Raw genomic sequence first — 20,172 nt, 5'->3', positions numbered from 1 at the left:
ATCTGCCCCTTTGACTTTAAATAACTGAATTTGTAATGTTCTTGGGGTCTTAAATTTGGACAGTTCAAATTAAGACCATTTCAATACTTGTTAGACACTAGACACTGTTGGTAATTATTCAAAAGCTTACTTGGTAATAAGCAATTGTGAGAAACAGCTCCCTCTGAAGTAACATAGTTTTTGAGAAAGAGGTATTGCTTAGTTCAAATTTGGTAAGACTTCAAGCCTGAAGCCTTTTAGACATCTGAAAGCACTCAAATTTGGGCAACAAGGGTGGATCTTCTTTCATTTGTCTCCAGAGCAACTTCAATGATCAATTGAGTCCAAATTTTTACAGATTTGTTATTATGTGAATAATATTGGGATACACCAAGTGAGAATATTTATATTTTACAATTACCAAACATGTGCAGTGCCTTCAATACTTGTTGACGTTGTTTTTCTTTAATTATTCTATTGGAACTTTGATGACCAATTTGGTTAAAAAACTTAAACAGTTTTGTTATTTTATGCATATGTTGGGATACACCAAGTGAGAATACTGGTCTTTATCAATTACCAAACGTGCCAGTGACTTTAATACTTGTAAAGGAATTGCAAAAAAACATTAACCCCCACTCAACATTATTTATTTAACCATCAAATCAGACATCACAACTGATGAAAACAAAGTTCACAATTTTCCTTTTTCTTTTTGCCGATTTATTCGTATTTATTTACACCATTTATTATTCAAATACTATAATAAAAATTGCAATTAGCTTACGAAAAAGAATAAGCAATGCTTTCATACAATATTGTACAAGTGACTTAAGTGTGAGATTAAAAAACAAGTTATTAATAAAGACAGTGCTGTGTCGTGAGAATGAGAGAAGACGGGGTATCCCTGGACAAAAAATGCAGGGTACCAGACTGACATAATGTCTGAAACCAGGGGCCTTTCTCAAATCTTGGCTTTGGCTCCGGCATCGTCTGCTGATGTTCGAACCACCACCCCAAGCGAAACAGACACTGCTCCAAAAATGGCCTGAAGGCCGGTTCATACTCACTGCGTTTCCACTGCGTAATGCGGCGCATGGAGCCCAAAGCAAAGAAGGAGCCAAAGCCGAGGTTTAAGAATGGCCCTAGGATCCAAATTTTAGGAGGTGTGTTGACGTTATGGCATCTTTACTTTAAAGTTACCCCTGGGCCCAATTTCATTAAGCCTGTAACCACAAAAATTTGCTTAGCAGAAACAGGTTTTCAGTCAACATTACATTAAGTTTGCATTGTTGTGGTTGGTGCCCGACTCAATTTGTCAAGTAGTTTTTTTTGCTTAATAACAGCTTTAATGAAATTGGTCCCAGGAGTTAATGATAAATCTCTTTCGATTCTGTTCAGTAGTGAAGAATGGTTACCCATAATACAAATGAGATTAATTTTCTCTTAATGCTTGTTTAAATTCAAACAGTTACAAAATTAAAACTGTGTAGGCGTTTTCTTTTCCCTTTTTCAATTCTGGTCTTATTAAACAATTCCTTTCCAGTGAACACTTTGAGCTACAAACCCTATGCTCCCAATGTCATAGAGCTGCTGAGCACAAAAATTTGCTAAGCATGAAATTTCTTCCTTGAGAAAAACAGGATTACCAACCAAATGTCCATGTCATTTTCAGGATCAGCAAACAAGAGCTGAATACCAGTAACAAGCAAGATGCAACAAATGGAAATTTGGTTAGTAATCCTGTTTTTTTTTTAAGGAAGAAATTTCATGCCAAGCAAATATTCGTGCTTAGCAGCTCTATGACATTGGGCCCAGGTCTTGTGTTAACGTTAACCAATGTCTCAAAACACAAATTGCCCGTTACCATTTTACTCTTTGTGAAGTTCCAGTGTTTGGGTGATGAAGTGGGGCCCAACTTCATATAGCTGCTCAAGCTCAATAAGTTGCTAAGCACAACAACGTTATGCTTAGTGAATAAAGTTACCAGCCAAAATGCCATTTCACATGTAGCATTTGTCACTGGTATCCTGCTTAATTCTGATTAGCAAGAAACCGTTAAGCAATATTTTCTTGTTAAGCAGCTCTATAAAATGGAGACCCATGGTACAATAAATAAATAACCTAGCAACTAACAAACTAATCATTCATTAAATTCTTGAGAAAAATTTAGCAGAGGTTTCTATACAAAGGTATTTTCAAACAAATCGTGGATACAAAAATGTGAGTATGTACATAGTGAATAGTTCCACGGATTAAATTAATTCATTAAATGTTGTTAAATTAAAAATAGTTAGAAATACCATCAATGATACTCCGTGAAATGGTTTTGGCTAAGTTCTTAAAGAAAGGCTCATTTTATGTTGTGCATATGCAGTGCAATGATATATTAGGATTTTTTGGGCATTTGATTGAAAGTTAGACCAAGAATTACATGGCCTCTGTTGCCCGGTTCTTGACCTTGGTGCCCTTTCAGAAAGTTCCCCAATAGGTTTTCAAAATGGAGGTGCCCTTTTTCAAAATGGAGACCGCCTTGCCCTAATGAAGATGAAATTTCTTGTATGGAAAAGTACCATGGTGCACTCTTCAACATATACATGTACAACATTTTTATCAAGAAATTAGTTCCCATGCATCGAAAAAAAAATATTGATAGAAAATTCATCTTAGATTGTTGTAGCTTTCATTACTAATGAAAATAGAATTACATAATGTACATTTGCTATTTTTGCCATGCATATATTGAAGAAGCAGCAGACCTGGATTTAAACAGGGGCAATTGCCTCATCTTTGGAAGTGCTCCAAAATGAAAATGGCCTTGCCCTGTCAAAGATGTAATTCCAGGCCTGCCAACAAGAATGTGCTATTGCAAACTGCTTACCAACCCAAAATAACATGTGGTATAAATACTCCCAGTGGTAATTGCTATAATCCTAGCAGAGTCGCTCTCAAAAAGACAAATCAATCCGTTAATGACCTTTAAAGGAACTGGGGTGGATTTCACAAAGAGTTAGGACTAGTCTTATCTTGAGTTAGGACGAGTTACTAGTCCTAACTTAGGACTAGCTGTACGTTTTTGATATCTCTTAGGATTAGTCCGAAGTTAGGACTAGTCCTAACTCTTTGTGAAATCGACCCCAGGACACATTTGGTTATTGTCATAAAACAGTATTTTCAATTGGTGTATCCCAAGTTACGCACTACGCATAAAATAAAAAATCTGACAATTTGGATTCAATGGTCATCGCAGTTGGACGAGAATAATGGACGGGAAAAAAACCTTGTTGCACACCTATGTATGCTTTCCGATGCATAATAAAAGGCTTCAGCTGAAGTCTTTTAATATTCGAGTGAGGGATTACCTCTTTCTCAAAAACTACGCTACTTCAGAGGGAGCGTTTCTCACATTGATGTTTTATACTATCTTCAGCCCTCCATTAGTCGTTACAAAGTAAGTTTTTATGCTGACATATGTTTTCAGTAATTACCAATAGTGTCCGATGCCTTTAAAGAACGAATCTCCAAACTGTTTCTGGACATTATGGTGTCTTAAGGTTAAACCGTTAAACCATGGGGTTAATATGTGACAATTGCAACCTAGAACCTTACAAATATAATGCACACGGCTCCAACTGCTTAATTCATTTAACAAAATAATACTAAAATACACAGGAGCATTGACATTCGTTCCGGTCCATGTATTGTATGCTCGCTGGAACCTAATCCAGTTTTAGAAAATTAGCGTTTGAACTTTTCAGATGCTTTGAACATTATTCTGAAATCTTTACATTCTCGTTACCCAGGCCCAATACCATAAAGCATGTATGCATAAAACTTGCTAAGAAAAAAAGAAAATCTTGCTTAGCAGAAACTGGTAACCAGCCAAATGCCATAAATTTAACATTCAACAACTGGTGCCCAACACATTTTTTGCTTGGCTAAGAAATTCGCTAAACATAGTTTTCTACTTAACAGCTTTATGAAATTGGACCCTGCGTATAAAAACTGTTACCAATGCTGTTACCTTCTATAACAATACCCAGCAGTGATAGAATCCAGGAGGTCAGGAACTAGACCTGGAGGTTGGGCACCAGACTGAAGACGAGAGCAACTTGTGTAGACAACACTCTACTTCTGGTTCATCTTTCGCCTTTTGTAGGATGGTACAGGGCCGTAATACATATCTGAAATGATAAAAGTAAAGAACAGTCTAAGGCCTCATGATTTTCCGCTTTGGTAAGACACGAACCTCACCGCACAAATCACCAACTGGCCCCAGACCAACAACAATCAGTCAATATACTCTTTAAAATGTTGCACTCAACCAAATTATTATTTGACAGTTCATGTTTTTCTACACATTCCTTTCTTGTTAAAGGCACTGGACACTTTTGGTAACTATTCAAAACAATTGTTGGTAATATAAAGTATTCAAAAAACGGCTCTCTCTGAAGCAACATATTTTTTGAGAAAGGTAATTTCTCACTCAAATATTAATACTATATATAAGCCTTTTTTAGGCATCTGAAATCACCCAAATTAATGCAATGGTGTTCTTTCTGTCACTATATCTTCCAACTTAACCCATTGAGTCCAAATTTTCACAGATTTGTTATTTTATGCATATGCCAGGATGTGAGAATACTGGTCTTTGACAATTACCAAAGATGTGCAGTCCATTTAGTGGTGCACTAATTTTCCAAAAGATAGAGTCCTTTTGAAAGTGGACAAACTTACATGTACCACCCTCTAACCTCACATCAAAACGATTAAACATATTCACCCACTTCATGTTGGATCATGTCTTTAAATTGGCAGTTGTTTTTTAACACCCGGAACAAAGTTGAATTTTCCTCAATATTTTTGTCGCTGAAAGCCGGACGGTTGTCGTTTTAATCCGCCCAGACATCAGTGTGTAGCGTGTTGAGACAGGCAGCTACCATGATGCGCTTTGTTTCACCCGTACAAATGCAATATAAGGTTCTGAATGACAGGACTTGTAAAACCTTTTGGTAAGACATCTACTCTAGAGTGGCAATGGTCGTGGGTTCGAATCCCACCTGAGTAATCGACCTGTGGATATTTTTTAAAACAAACTCTGGAAAGAACTGAGAAGAGTGCAAACACCCATCAGTGTATGGGTGAAACCAAATAAATGTAATCCCTGATGCAAATTTAAGATCTATAAAGATCACTTTGCCAAATCATTATTCAGAACAGGTTTGAAAAATCACAGATGCTAAATAAAACTAATTAAACAATTTAAAAAACACGTTATGCATCTATCCATGTAGATCATAAGGGCTCAAATATTTGAGGTTTCTCAAAAACTTTTGTGATGATTTCAAGCTTCACAAGAACATGCTAAGCAAAACTTGAGATTCAAAGAAAAACAACATAAGTATTACTAATTCCTTTAAAAAGCCAATTTGCAAATTGATTATTATCCAATATAAAATTATAAACTTATTAAATAAGACTGAAAGTGTTTTCCAAACCTTTGGGCATACCTCTTCCTGAGGAGCGAGTGCTTCGTTTCCTGGATGAGCCGTCAGAATCAACGTCCCCTGCTATGTCTCGATCCTTCTGTCCTCGTCCCCTCGTCGTTGGAGGTGACTCTTCTTTCTCTCTGTCCTTCCCTCGAGACAGCTGCTCCGCTGGAGAACGCCGTCCACTCCGTAGACTCCTCAATGACATACCAGGAACTTCTTCTGAGGTGTGCCTAGTCCTTCGAGGTTCAAACTCTCCTTCTGAATCTTTCGCTTGCTTTGTCCCACCCTCCTTGCTTTGCTCCTTTTCTGAGAGGTTCGTTGCAGCCCCAGAGTGGCAGGGCTCTTTGTCAGGGCTCTTGGCAGATGGAACCTCAAGTTTGTCTGTCCCCGAGACCTCTCCTTTCGCTGGCTCATCAGACACGCTTTTCGAGGAGCTTTTGTCAAGCAACTCTTCACTTTCAGGATCTTTTTGTATGACTTCTTCGACAAGGATTGTGATTTGATCTGGTTTGTTTAAAAGCGACGAGTCCGAAGGTATATCCGTGTCCAAGGATGTACCCACCTCACAAGATTTATTAGGTTCTTCTTGTGAACTGGACTTTAGAGTCTCTTCAATGCGGTTTTCCGTATTCCCCTCGCATGACTTAACAGCTTCATCAGTTGTTGCTACCGCAGAAACTACAGCTTCAATTCCTGTCGACGCTTCACCACCGGCAGGTACTTTTTCTTCTTGTTTATCCTCAGAGAATTTGTTTAGTTCAGGCACTTTAACAACATCAGGAGTCATCTCTACAGTGTTCGGCAGCATCTTTATAGATTCAGTCTCCGAGTCTTTTTCCAACAATGTTCCACCTGTTACTACAGGTGTCACTACAGACTCATGTGAGATGCTTTCATTGACTTGTTGAGGAGTGCCTGCTAAATTTTGTGCACTATCCTTGATAGGGGATGAGCTTTCTTTGGTTTTCTTTGCAGGGGGCTCCTCGACGCTTTCAGATAAGGGTCTCTTACGGGGCTCAGGAGATGATGATGATGCCTGAGTTGGGATCGAAGTAATCATGCTGGTCACGGCAAGGGTTGAGGGGTCAGGTCCGGTTTGAAGCTCCGATTTGCTCGGAGAAACTGCCTCGGATGAGATCAATGCTCCCTCATTCTCTGGTGATTGTGTTGAGGTTGCCGGCAATGTGATCGCAGACTCCTGGTCAACTGATTTGACTCCAACACTCTGATCTGTCTCCTTGGAACCTTCATCCTGATTTGATTTGTCATTAACCTGATCACTTCCGGGTGTATCAATATCAGTTGCTGGAGTTGCTAATCTTAAGTTTCCTTCTGTGGTGCTGCACGGTACAATAGGAGCACTGGTATCTGTAATAGGTGATTTTCCTCTTGGGCTTACAGCCTTCGGCGAAATGTGTGGTTGTTCCTCAGGACCCACTGTTGTAGTGTTTGAAACAAAGGCAGGGCTCTTATTGGGTTGTCCCAGCATACTGATTTTTTCATGAGATTTCTGGTCATCAGATGGAGCTCTCTTTTCAGGGGTGCTCAGTTGCCATTCTCCAAATGTGAAAGACTCAGCTGGCGAAAGGTTTAGTTTTCCCCCGTCGAGTGTCTCTGTAAGTGGAGGAGCCTGCTGCTGTGCCTGCTGCGCTAAGGCAAAGGGTGTTGTTTCTGTGAAATCGATGAATGATTTTGTTGATTTCAATCTGGTCGTGAGCTGAGATTCTGACGCGGTTGTAATTATCGGATGAGAGACAGGGTTTGCCGTTGAGAAACTTGATGAAAGAGGGCTCGCAATATGGCGAGGCGGTACTGGTGATGTCTGGGTTGTTGGTACACTCTCACTCTCCGTTCTATTTGAAAAGCTGTGAGTCAACGACTTGGTTGGGTGTACAGTATCACTTGTCGTGGCTTTAACAGCAAAGGTTTGTTTTGTAACTGCAGAGCTGAATTGCAAATCTCTTTGTGTAACATTAGGTGCATCAATTTGGACTCGGCTTGACCCTGGGCTTCCTTCTGCTTTTTTCATCATCAGCTGCATTTGATCAGCAGAGGAATCAGTTGGGGTCTTGGGGATGTTCTTAAATGCCGGTGAATTTGGTGTTTGCCGAGCATGCAGACCAGCAGTGTCATGGCTAGATGACCCTCTTTCTCCTGTTGCCATTTTACCAGCTGGAGGGAGTGTCTCTGGGGATCTTCTCATACGGATAAGATTTTTATCAGTTGCCTTTGGGGTTGGAACGACCTTGGCTTTTGCTGCCGACGCCATTGCAGTTGTGACTGTCCATGCTGACTTGGCAATGGAGCTTAACAAGGCACTAGCACTCCCAAGTGAGGAGTCATTATTACAGGTGGTCGGGGGAAGTGTCGACAGCGATGCTCTTGGTGGAGTTCTTGATCGCACAGGTCTTGACATCTGTTCTGTTGCCTTCATGATTCCAGAGGTCCTAGACATTGCTGCTGTCTTGACCATAATTGATTGGGCTTGTGCTAAGGTGCTCGATGCTGAAGTGTAGCTTGAAGGCTTTACGGGCGATGTGGTTGTCGTTTGAGGGCCTTGTTGGTGACCAATGCCTGATCCTGCCTTGGGCGACAGCCGTAGTTGTGATAGTCGCTTTTCTCCTGAAGGCTTTCCATACACATGCTGTGAGTTATTGTCTGCTTCACCAACAACACCTTTTGATGGAGATTCTGGATCAACCCGTTGCACCTCATCTTGACTCGATTTGGACATTTTCTCTGACAACTTTGGTGTTGGGTATGACTGCTGATAGCTTGGGGGCTCTGCTCTCGGATTCTCAGTCTGCAGGGCAGGCTTGGGAACTTGAGATGGAAGAGTGTTTTGCTCTTTCTCACCTGTGAGCACAGTATTTTCCTGCAGGTTCACTGTGGACTGCCGACTTACAGGTGACTGGGATAATGATGGTAATGATTGAGTGATGGGGACAATTGCTTTTGGCTGGCTGCTTAGGTGACTTTGCAGAGGCCCATGAGTAGCTGCTACCAGCTGTGTAAGTGGCATCAAGGACATCTGTTTCATGTCAGTAAGATCACTCGATTGCTGGACGGGTGTGAATGCAGACACACTCGCACTTGAAACAGCAACTGTGGGTATTGCTGGCAAGATCGATGCCACACTCGATTCTGTTGTTGTAATAACTGGTTGAGATGTGATTCCTGGTTTGCCAGCTGGCTGCTCTGAATGAGATTGTGGATCGGGCGTTGATGATGTAGGTGTCACAGAAGCAGAGCTATATGCATTGGGAGTAGTGCCAGTCATTGTTTTTTCTGTTGTTGAGTTACTGTTAATCATTACAGGTGCTACGTCAGGTGGTGAACTGTTAGGTATTTCAGTACATGTTTCTGCTTCAGATTTTGAAGAAGTAGGTACTTGAAACATTTGAGTTATTTGGTCCGAGCCTGGACCGTGGCTGCCACCAACATCAGGCAATGATTCTGGAGCAGGATGTAATGCTGAGACTGTGCCATGGGCTGCTAGGCTCTCTAACAACTCTTTTGATGCTGTTGAAAGCGTAGTGGGCGACAGTAAAATTTCAGGAGCTCTTTCCAATACTGTCATCGGTGTCTCCTGCATTGATGGTTGCTGAGGTATATGGGATTTTGTGGGTAAATGCGTAGGAAATGAGTGAGTCTGGAGTTGATGCTGGGATGGCATGGCTAGCTTCAGACCTGGGAAATTAGTTGCTGAACCCTTGACACTGTGGCTGAATTGAGCTTCTTTCTTTTCAATACTACTGAAGGTTTCCCCAGGTTGAGCCTGAGGCTGACCATGATACACAGGTGGAGAAGTCTGGTCGAATTCTTTCAAATTCTTAAATGGTCCGCTCTTGCTTCCGTCACCTACCAGACCAGAAAATGGCGACAAACTTCCGAGGTGAGAGGTTTCAAATGTTGCCACTGTAGAAGCAGTTGTAGAGCTGGTTCCAAGCTGCTGTTCAGTAGAAGGTCGGCTAAACATCGCTCGTTGCTGCTGATTACCAGAGATAGAAGGCGGTATATACATGGAGGTGATCATACTAGGTTGTGGTACAGTATCGACTTTAGTGCGAGATACTTGGGGAAAAGGAGTGCCTTGATTTGGAATACCAAGCCATGATTCTGCATGAGGTGAAGCAGATGGAGGCGTGGATGATGGCTGCCTAACATCTAGACCAGAATCCCTTGACGTTGGTGTTGTAGATAGTTGGAACTTCTCAACATTTTTGTCATCTGCAACATTTGTACTGGCTACCTGAAGCTTTGCCCCTACTGGACATTTTTCTGAGTTACCAATCTCATTCAACAGTGCCTTGAGTTGTGATTTATCATCTTGTTTAGCAGACCCAGCTTGTTCTTGCTCCTGTGGGATGTCTTTAACGGTAGATGAATCTTTCGCAGGGCCTTGATTAGTGGTATTTGATGGTGTAGGTCTTCCAACTAATTGGTGCATAAATTTGATGCCCTCTGTTGTAATGACTCTTGGTTGATTTGCAGGGCGCTCAATATTACTGATATTAGATTTGTGTGTGTCAAGCATGCTCCCTAGCATTCTCTCTGTAGCAGCGCTAAATTCTGCTGGATGCATTGGTGTCCGTGCTCCTATTTGAGAAGGTAAAGGTAGCAGAGGCTTCTGACCTTCTACAGATGGTAAAGAAAGCCAGTCACTCTGGGGAGCAGTGGAGCTAGGTGCAACCCCTAGCATGGGTTTTGGAGGCGTTTCCTGCTGCTTAGCGCTACGGAACAGCGGTGCCATCTGTAGTATCTCCGAGGGTGGAGTAACACTACTCAGGAACTGACTAAGTGTATTGTGCTCTGGATTGTTTCTCGTTAATGCCATATCTCTGATGGAAGGCTGGGCTGCTGGAGCAAAGGTTCTAGACGTCAAGGTTTGTAGTCCTGCAATGCTAGATGACATAGATGTTGGCGACCCTCCTGAGATGGGTCTATAATGGCCTTGCTGATGGGGGATTGGTCTGGAGGCTGATGATGGGGGAGTCCTCCTCTGCTTTATGTTTTCAGGCATCTTCGGAGGAGACAAACGAACGGGCGAATTTGACAATCTCCTCTCAGTGCTTGATGGTGCTGTCTGCGGTCCAACTCTAGATGATAACTGACCAGACTTCAACAGGTCAAACTTCCCTTCTGAGAGGCTTGTAACTGGAGAAGCAATATTGGCACTGGGAACCGATTTGGGGCGTTGAGTTGATAACCCGCTACTTTCTGTGAATGATCCTGAAGTGGTCAACGAAGTCACTGGTTTTACAGCTTGGTCTCCCAGTTGGGGTTCAGGCTTTGAAGGTAAGACATCTTTGCTAGGAGATTGTTTATCATTCTTAGCATCAGCAGCCTCCTTGGCTTCCCTGGCAATGACTGCAGCAGCTGCCATGGTGTCTCTTTCTGCCTCTGTCATACCACGTAAAGCAGCTTCTTCATCAAATGCAGGATTCAATTCGACATTTGGCTTTGGAGGTCCAGCTGGCTTGTCACTCCCATTCCAACTAGGAATAGATTCTTTTGGTTTCTTGGATTGAAGCTCCATTAGTATTCGCTGCTTTTCTAGGTCAGTTGATGAGCTTAAAGTAGAAGCAACACTCCAAGGGTCCATTTGGTTCACTGACATGGTACTAGGGATCATTTCGAGCTGCTGATTAGGTTGAATGTTAGCCTGAGTTGTTGGCAAGTTGTTTTGTTGCAACTGAATAGATTCTATCGGAACTTGGTTTTGAGGCATTTGTCCAGGGTGCATAAAACCTGGTCTGATCTGATTTTGAGGAATCTGTTCTGTATTTGATATCGGGCCGATGGACATCCTGACATTAGGGAGTTGAATGTGGGACATCTGGGGAGGAAACGAGGGATTCGATGAATGGTGACCACCAGGCATCGGAAAAGTTTGCATGTTTGGTTGCATTGGATTTTGACCCGGGATCATTGGACTCTGTGATATGTGACCCTGCATAAACTGACCATGCTGCATTTGGGCTTGTGTGAACTGCCCTGCAGATGTCAACTGATTGAGTTGAAATTGAATTTGCTCTTGAGAGAGATGTCCAATGTTCGCCTGCAACATAGGATTAGTGGGCGTGAATTGACCCGACGAGGATATCTGACTCAAAATGTTTCCCTGTGACGTCAAAAACGGGGGAATATTATTCGGAATGTTTGGAGTTCCAAGAGTGCCAACACTATTTCCGATTGTAAATGGAGAACTTGTACTCAGTGCTGTAGTTGGAGGAGTTGCCATCAATGCCTCTTGGCTGAAAGGTCCAAGTTGACCAGTTGTGGGGGTTATTGTCCCGATGGTTTTACCTCCCGAAGTATTCGCCAGAGGAAACTGTTTTGATGAGATGTCACTCTGAAGAAGATTTACCAAGAGTGGGCTCGTCAGTGCAACGTCTGTTTTCTTCTGTAGAAGCTGCATTTGTTGGGTATGCGGGCTTGTGACAAGTCCCCTTGACATGGGTACCTCAGTGAATGAAAACTGTGTACATGCCACTGTTGATGTTGCTGCTACAGATGCAGCAGACATGACACTTGTTGCCGTCGATGAAGACGGAGGTGAATTTGGACTGATGGGATTGTCAATTAAGCTTGGTGGAAGGATCAGATTGGATGGTTTACTGGTGTTGAAGCTGTCAATGTTATCTGGAGTCGTGGTGGGAGGTAGGGACTGTAGATGCGGGGGTAGGGGTAGAAGGGGCTGTCCTGCTGCTACCGCTAGTTCAGGAGGCTGGATGTTTGCTTTCTTAGTGCGTTTGCGCCTCTTTTTGACTGGAGCTTTTGCTTGTTGTGGGGTTGGCAGAGTCGGCAGAGTAGGAGCCGTTTGAGCTTGCACGTTCTGCTGCTGATTTGGCTGTGCCATGTTGACCTGGGGGAAAAACTGGGGAATCTGGTTCCAGAAACTAGCAGGTGGTGGTTGGATAGGGCGTTGCTGAGGGGCGTTCATGGCATTCCAGAGGTTTCCAGCACCTTGTTGAGGAAACATCGACCCAGGGCCTGGGCCTGGTAACCCTTGGAGAGGTGGTCTGGTAAGCTGCTGAAGATTGACACCAGGCATTGGGAAGTTTAATCCGCCTCCAGAACCTATTGAGAGCCCAGCGACCATGGTTGCAGGAGTTGCAGTCGATGACGGATTCAGAGGAGATGCCATCACGGGCGAAGGAGACGGGGGAACGATTGGGGTACCAAGAGACAGTTGGGGTGTACTCGAGGGTGTTGAGGGCAGCGGAGAAAACAGGCTGCGCTGTGCTTCGTTTGCTGGAGCAGGAGGCAGGGAAATCGCCTCGCCATTTTCCACCTGCACAGATAGAATACCTAGCTTGTGGAGATTGGGGTCCCCTCGTTGAGCAAGCTCTCGTAGACGTGCTGCAGCTTCGGGTGGGATATTGAAGGTGACTCGGACACTGTTCCACGGCTCCACCTTAGAGAGGTTCACAGCATCATTATCTGAAGAAAACAAATAAGTAATCAGATAATTACGTTAAATGGAGGTAGGCTATGACATAAAAACACAAAAAGGCAAGCAAAATTCTGGTAAAAAAGTTTTAAGGAAGAAAGCTTGACTAGAGCAGGACTTGAAAAATGACTCACAGTAAGTAGATATGGCTCCAATCTGTTAGGCAAAATATCGCGGTCGTGGCATAGTGAAGTATTATTGGTTGTTTCAAGCAACAGACTGATTGCAGGAGGGTTAAATTACCAAAAATAAAATTAATCTTTTAATCGCTTTTGGCTTAAAAAAAAAAATGAAAATAAAACCATGTGGTAAAATAAAAATTAACAGTTATTCAGATCTTGAAAGTTACAACAGACTGCCCAAGGCCAGTGTTTAAGCCTTGGGTCAGTAAAGTTATGACCGGACAATTCCCGTGGTCTTGGATTAAACAAAAATATTATTGTCACCTCAACTTTTGTTAAAACAGTTAAGTCTAAATGTTTTCTGGTAATGAGTAAAAAATATTAACATTTTGTCAGGTAGGAATACACCCATAAAACAAAAAAAGTACAAACAGTTCAAATGTGACACTGTGTAGATTATTTTGGTATGGAATTACAGCATGTCACGGAGGCCATGGAGTCTGTTGCCCCTGCTCTTGACCTTAGTGCCCCTGCTCTTGACCTTGGTGCCCCTTCAACAATTTTGCCATTGACTTGAAGATTTTCTAATGGGAGAGCCCTTCGCAAAATTAAAATGGCCTTGCCCTTTCAAAGGTGAAATCCCAGGCATGCAGAACATTGAAAGATTGGTTTATATTCATGAACTTTGGGCAGAATCACAGAGAGTTTTGATAATTGGATGATTGAGGGCAGTGTTTACTTGACTTACCAGTCTCTGAGAGATCCTTGAGGGCAGCTGTTATCTTTGTGAGTCTGTCTTCCAGGTCTTCATCAGCAATGTTCCCAGTACAGGTCAAAACTAGCGTTGTTGGAGGTGACTTCATCTTCTCTCTTTCTTCTAATGCTGCAAGTTAAACAGAAATATCATGTTAAAAAAATAGGGTCATTCATTTGTACTTTGGTGTTTGTCACTGTAAAATGATGATAGACTGGTCTCAAGTTATCATGAAAGATACAATTATTAATGTCAACTGTGAAAGTTTTAGTTGAATACACAGCCCCATTTGTGTGGCTAAGGCCTCTTAAAATATTAAGCTGGATTAACCTCTCCGACCAGAAGGGAAAGTGCCTTCAATATCCGATAGCTAAACTTAAGCAAAAAATGGGTCTGGATGTGACACGGTGTGGTCAAGGATTAAGATACGTTAACTACATAAGTGGGGCTACCATGGCAACAGCCTGGTACACTGTCTAGCGTTGTTGAGAAAAAAATGTCAGCTTTTTTTGTAAGATAAAAAAGGAAAGAAAAAATGATGCAAAAAGGATAATTCATTGGTGCAAATCGTATTGTTATAAAGCCCTGAGCAATTTACACATAAAATTATTAAGGATTAAGAATCAGTGATATTTCAAAGTCTTTAGTTAAAAGCCGAGACGGAGTGTTCCACATCACTGCCCCTCTTCTTCAAACGCATTGCAACATTGTGCGCAATCAAAACACCATTTTAATTGCGACTCACTTCACAGTAAAGTGTCTTTCTCTGTTTGTGATTCAAATGATTTTTATATAGAGAAATAAATATCCAAAATGTCTGACAAAAAAACAGGAGACATTATTGCAATCGATCCAGTTGATTTTGCTCAATAAGGATGAATGACCGCACATGAAAGGGGGCACATTTCAGCAAAATCAACTAGGGCCAGGAGGGGCTACACTACAGCGTTTGAGAATGTTTACCATCAACACTACAGTATTAATCTACATCCACCTTACTAAAAAAAATCAAAATATACTACAAAAATGTATCATGTTTTTTGGATAATTTCTGAATCTGAATTTGAACTCTTTTTCTTTTCTTTTTTTGTTTTATAAATAATTCAGCATGTTCAATTCAACGGAACAGTTTCTGTATGGCGCCACAACTTTTTCATTCGATATGAATTATATAGTATCTCATTTACCTCAATGCGATAACCCTTTTTGTAAAAATGGGTGAAAAAGTGGCGGCGCCATGTTATCCGACGATCCGACGATTCAGCATGCAAATTTAATTTTAACTTATTTTAAGTTTTAGTTCATAGTTTCCATTGAGTTTTCACATCATCGTTTAGTAAGGATCAATTATTGTAGCTGATACAACATTCTTTAGATTCTGCTATTAATTAAGCTAACAAAACGCTTTCCGTGGCGAGTATTATTTAACATTACTGTACAGGCCAATAGTGAATAAGTAACACATGCATTTGCAACAAATTTGCCCAAAATACGGACAACTAGGGAACATTCCAAACTAAACATAAATCGAAAAAATCCATTCAAAATGTTTCAATATCATAATTCTTACGATTATCCAGAAGATATTTGAAAGAGTCTTGAATTACTGGAGGTGCGTCATTTTGCAAATTTTTAAGAATTTCGGCAAGTTGTTTTCAACAATCTGTACAAAGGAACCGGTGAACATACCGCTGGTACCATCTTGTTCGCGAGCTATCTCAATAAATTGTGTTAGGTTACCAGTGAAATATATATTTATCTACAAAATTCCATCGCTTGGTGGCGCTCTCACTGATATTTTGGAACTGCCTTTCGGAAGCCCCCCCCCCCCACACCCCCATTGAGACAGACTTCGGGCGCGCACACGTACAGTATGCACAGCATGCAGAGTTCACACTAGCGGCCTTACACTTTCGTAAGTTTTTTTTACCAGGTCTCACATTTTTAGAAAAGTATCTGTTTCTTGACATGGGGATGGATAAAGGAATTTGAAACTTTAACAGAACTTTTGTTATAATATGTTTTAAACCCTAAAAGTTTTTTATTTGCCAGGTCTAAGAAATAACAGGCCTACTAACCTCCGACACCTGTAGACTTTATACAAACACCCTCTTTACACTTTTAGTTAACAAAAACTACACTGGGCCCAATTTCATTGAGCTGCAGTTAAAGGCTGAATACAATAATATTGCTTAAACTTGGCTTAATAATAGCAGAGACGAGCAAGGTTGGCCTATCTACCAGTCACAATGTACCATCGTTTGGCTGGTAAACTAAGTTGTTCTGCTGGTGAGCATGATTTTGTTCTGCTTAACACTTATGCTTAAGCAGCTTTATGAAATTGACCCCTGAGCTTTAAGGCCTATGTCACTGATTTCAGCGAAAAGGTATGGACTGGGTCAAGTATGACCTACATTGATGTTCCAATTGAACACGCAAAATTCCAGCCTTCTTTTCTGAAAGTGTGTTGATGGACACAACTCATAAAAACAACGATTATGAGAATTGTGACCTTCCTGTGGGAAGACTTAAAGAGCGTCCATGGCTTTTATGGAACGCACCTGTAACTTTTAGAGCGAGTGACGACTGATAAGAAGACTAATTTACGAATGAAATAATCTCAAAGAATGATTGAATGGTCATTGCTAAAGCTTTGGGTTTGCTAAAAATGCGCCGTTCTCTCCATGGATTTGCTGTACAATTTATGGTGGACTTTGAAACAAAAAAACAAAAACACTCGCGGACTATTTTGAAGACCCCCCCCCCCCCCCAAAAAAAACAAACAAACAAAACTTTTGTTTATATCAGTTCTTTTAGGCTAATAGTTTCACTTCGTATTCAGTGTTTTGGGAACTTTGTATTATTCATATTCGGCTCAATTCGACAACCAAAATCGACATTCATTTTATAGCAGAGTTAGCCACAACCAGATATACAGATTTCTGACCAAAAATACTACAAACTTTATTGCAGTTTGACTGGATTGTTAAATTGAAATATATTGCTCAATAATTAAGTATTTTGAGCTTTCAAGTTGAGCGATAAATACAATAACACGACGTTACCTGACCACAAGGTGGCCGAAAATGACATGGAAATATTTATAGCTTCTTTTTTTAGAGGACCACGGAGATCAGTTGAACCATGGAACTCCATGGTTGAACCATAATTATTGAACTTCTAGTAACCTTCATGTAAGCATCTGCATGCTTCATTTACAATGTTGTAATCTCACAAGCTCAATTGACCAACCTCCAAACAATCCAGCTCCCGAGGGTGTAGGCACCTGAGGGTCGAGGAAACGAACACGTCAAAGTCCTTGAGGAGTGGTCACAGCGAGGAGTGACTGACCTGCCTACTACGGCCGCCCCATTTTGGACAGCATCATCTACCTTCATTGGCTTGCTTCACACGACAGCAATTAAACAAGGGTCCGTTGCTTAATTTAAGCATGGTTGCGAAATGTTTACAAAATAATGCACCTCGTGTGAAGGACAAGAATGTTATACTTCCATAAAGGACAGCAAAGTCGAGAAGATTCATCTGTTTTTTAGATTGTGGTTTATCCATCCGGTGTTTGGTTTTTAACTTTTGTCAATCCATTCATCAGACACAACCGGCCTTGAACGTGTTCCTTGGGCACGTTCAGTTTAACCACTGCCGAAAAAAAGGAAAGTTCCACTTTTACACAGCATGTCATTCAACCCCCGCCCTCCCCCACATTATACTTGAGAACAAGTCGTTTGATGTTCGTTCTGCGGTGACAGTGTTTCGGCTCTCTTTCGACTACTCTCTAGTCTCTTTTCATGAGAGAATTCTACTCTCATGACTTCTGCCCAAGTGTCGGAAGCCACCTAGTTTCTTATAATCCGTTATGTCTTGATGATTTTCTATGCACAATATTTAATTTTAACCGAATGTGTTTTTGTTTAAGACCAGGTATGGCATTTTTGTCCTTTGGGAAAAGGAGGAACATTTTATTGAGTACAATGGATGACCCAAATATAAAAAATGTGGTTTAGGCTTTAGTAGACATTTCAGGTTATTTAATCACAGTTTTGTTTTCATTGAGATAAGAAGAACATCCTGCCTGCTCTCTTATGTACACGAGTAAAAACCACTCGTTTTGTCGGCCATACCACCCTTGCAAAGAGCCGTATGCCGGACAAAGAGTGAAAACGGGTACTCACAACTCGATTTAGAGTGACAAAGATTGACTTTCACTCTCAAAAGCTGACTCCACTCGGACGAGTGAACTTTTCACTCTTTTACATTAAGCGAGTATAAAGTACGACAATTGTAATTTGGCTGAAATCAGGGGGAAAACGAGAACTTACAAGCCTATATGCAACAGGCAGATAAACTGTTACAGAAGGTGCAAAAGGTGGCACCACTGGTGAAGATCTACACTCGATTCACCGAAAAGACATTTCATAATCAAGCTACACATTTACGTCATGAGTGTGGTCGGAATAACCCAAGGATGACCGGGGACCGTCGGGACCGCGCCCCCATGGTCAACATCAAGTTTCTACCAAGGCAACAGTGATAACTTCCTCCAGTCTGCGGACGTCTGCTATTGGGTCAGGGTCTGTAGGTGGTTTATGTCTAGGCTGATTAAAGAAGATGGTTTTAATATCAAAAACAAATCTGTGTGGTTACAGACTGTTTGTCCGGTGTCCCAGTGAATTCTCTCCGCAAGAGATTCTGTTCCCCTTGTGGGAAATTAACGTGGAGGTTGATTCAACAGAGGGCGCTATCAGAAGAAGTTTGTACACAGTTTACCGTATTGGGGGGGGGGGGGGAACACCGAATCTCCGGAGGAGGAATCTCCTGCCACTCGGCATGGTGGGTGTATTTTTACCCCATGACCCCCTTCCCGACCTGAAGGAAACACTCTTCCCTTTGGGTGCCCCAACGCCCATCTTTCCCCTACTTGTTGTCATCACTACCTTGCCAAGAAAAACAAACCTGCGCGGAGAAAAACAATCGACTTAGATCACGGTTGTTTAATTTGCAACATCCCAAATCCACTTGAATCTGAGTTTTTCTAATAAGATGTTGGGAGGGTGCAGACGACACATTCACACGAGTAGATAAACTTCGCTGCTAAATAAACTGCGATAATTTTAAGGGAGAAAAAATGCATTAAAAAAAAGGGACAATGTGACAAAAAGTAAGGGTACAAGTTTCTTGTAAAACGCGCAATATTAGAACAAGTTATTGTATTAGTCAGACCCAGGGTGTTGCAATTTTAATTTTTACTTGACCTGCACCCCCTCCCACGAAATGCAAAAATGTGTCACCTCGAAAGGTGGTCTGTTTCAAAAATAGTCGCACAACATCAGAGGTCAAGACTTCTGTTTGTTGAGAACAGCCAGCCCCTGGTCCTTATGGCTGACCCAATACAAACAACCCCAAATAAAACCCAAGTCTCGGCCCATCCGCGTGTAAATGTCCGGTAAGTTTCCATAGTTTGATTGGCGTTGATGGATGACATCCAAGATGACCAACGGCAGATATTCTCCAGATTAATAAGAAACCTAAAGTTTAGTCTAAAAAGGTCTACAGGGGTCACCCAGCCAATTTGTAGAATTGATGAAAGCCAGGATTGAACAAAGTCAGTTCTCATCATTGATTAAAATTTAGACCGTTTTCAGCATCACCTTGTCGCAATCAAAGTCTTGGCTCTGAAAACCCGTGAAGAACGTCGAATGCGAAGTGACAGCGGGAACCAACCGCATCTCAGTAACTCTTTATGGTCATTAATTTTTGGAGTATTTAACAATCTATGACTCGACTATAAAGACTTCTTGAAAACCTTCTTGTGATTTAAGGGCCTACTTGTTGCCGGCAAGCCAACTTTCTTCAAGTAAAGTGTAATTACATAATTGTACACACCTCTGGAGATCGAGAACAAAATCAGAAAAGGGAAAACGAAAGGTCTCTATTATGGGAATTCTAAAGACTTGGGGTTTGGGTACACAGTCTTTGGGAGTTTCTTACCTAATGGAGGGACAATGAGTGGACAAAAGATGCTCAAAAGGTTTGCCAAAAATAGAATGTGTGTTTGGATGGTCAGTTCAAAACACTGGGCTCTATCACAACAAGTGAAATGTCTAAATATAGATATCGTGGTCGATACTGCTGACCATAGTTCCTTCAGGGTGACCACTGCTTTACTGGCAAATAGGAAATGAACCTCGAAGCAGAATGAATGAATGAACAAACACCAACGGAACCTTGAGGGGGTGAGATCAGTGCATCTGCGTCTGCTAAGCTTCATTCTAATTGGTCCCCTCCGGGGAAGACCGGTGTGACGTAAGCAGCATTGTCCTCCAATCGCGTCATCGTGAAGTTTACACTGAG

The 20,172-nt window shown here is 41.6% G+C and overlaps 1 protein-coding gene across 3 annotated transcripts; it reads right to left on the bottom strand.

Moving 5' to 3' along the window:
* Positions 1 to 510: 510 nt before the first annotated feature.
* LOC139952158 (uncharacterized) lies at positions 511 to 15,502 on the bottom strand. Of its 3 annotated transcripts, none has more exons than XM_071951147.1 (4): positions 15,374 to 15,502; positions 13,798 to 13,932; positions 5,478 to 12,917; positions 511 to 4,163 (listed from the first exon to the last, which is right to left on the bottom strand). In XM_071951147.1, exons 2-4 carry the CDS (start codon positions 13,910 to 13,912, stop codon positions 4,108 to 4,110), a joined length of 7,611 nt encoding a protein of 2,536 aa, XP_071807248.1. In that variant the 5' UTR covers positions 13,913 to 13,932; positions 15,374 to 15,502; the 3' UTR covers positions 511 to 4,107. The 3 variants fall into 3 exon arrangements, with proteins under 3 accessions (XP_071807248.1, XP_071807249.1, XP_071807247.1); XM_071951148.1 differs by having other exon boundaries at positions 5,490 to 12,917; XM_071951146.1 differs by having other exon boundaries at positions 4,141 to 4,248.
* Between the last annotated feature and the right edge of the window lie 4,670 nt (positions 15,503 to 20,172).

This window comes from Asterias amurensis, chromosome 20 (genome assembly GCF_032118995.1).
Source record: "Asterias amurensis chromosome 20, ASM3211899v1".
NCBI classification, from domain to species: Eukaryota; Metazoa; Echinodermata; class Asteroidea; order Forcipulatida; family Asteriidae; genus Asterias; species Asterias amurensis.
Note: the sequence above shows the minus strand (reverse complement) of the source record. Positions and strands in the feature narration are given on the sequence as shown.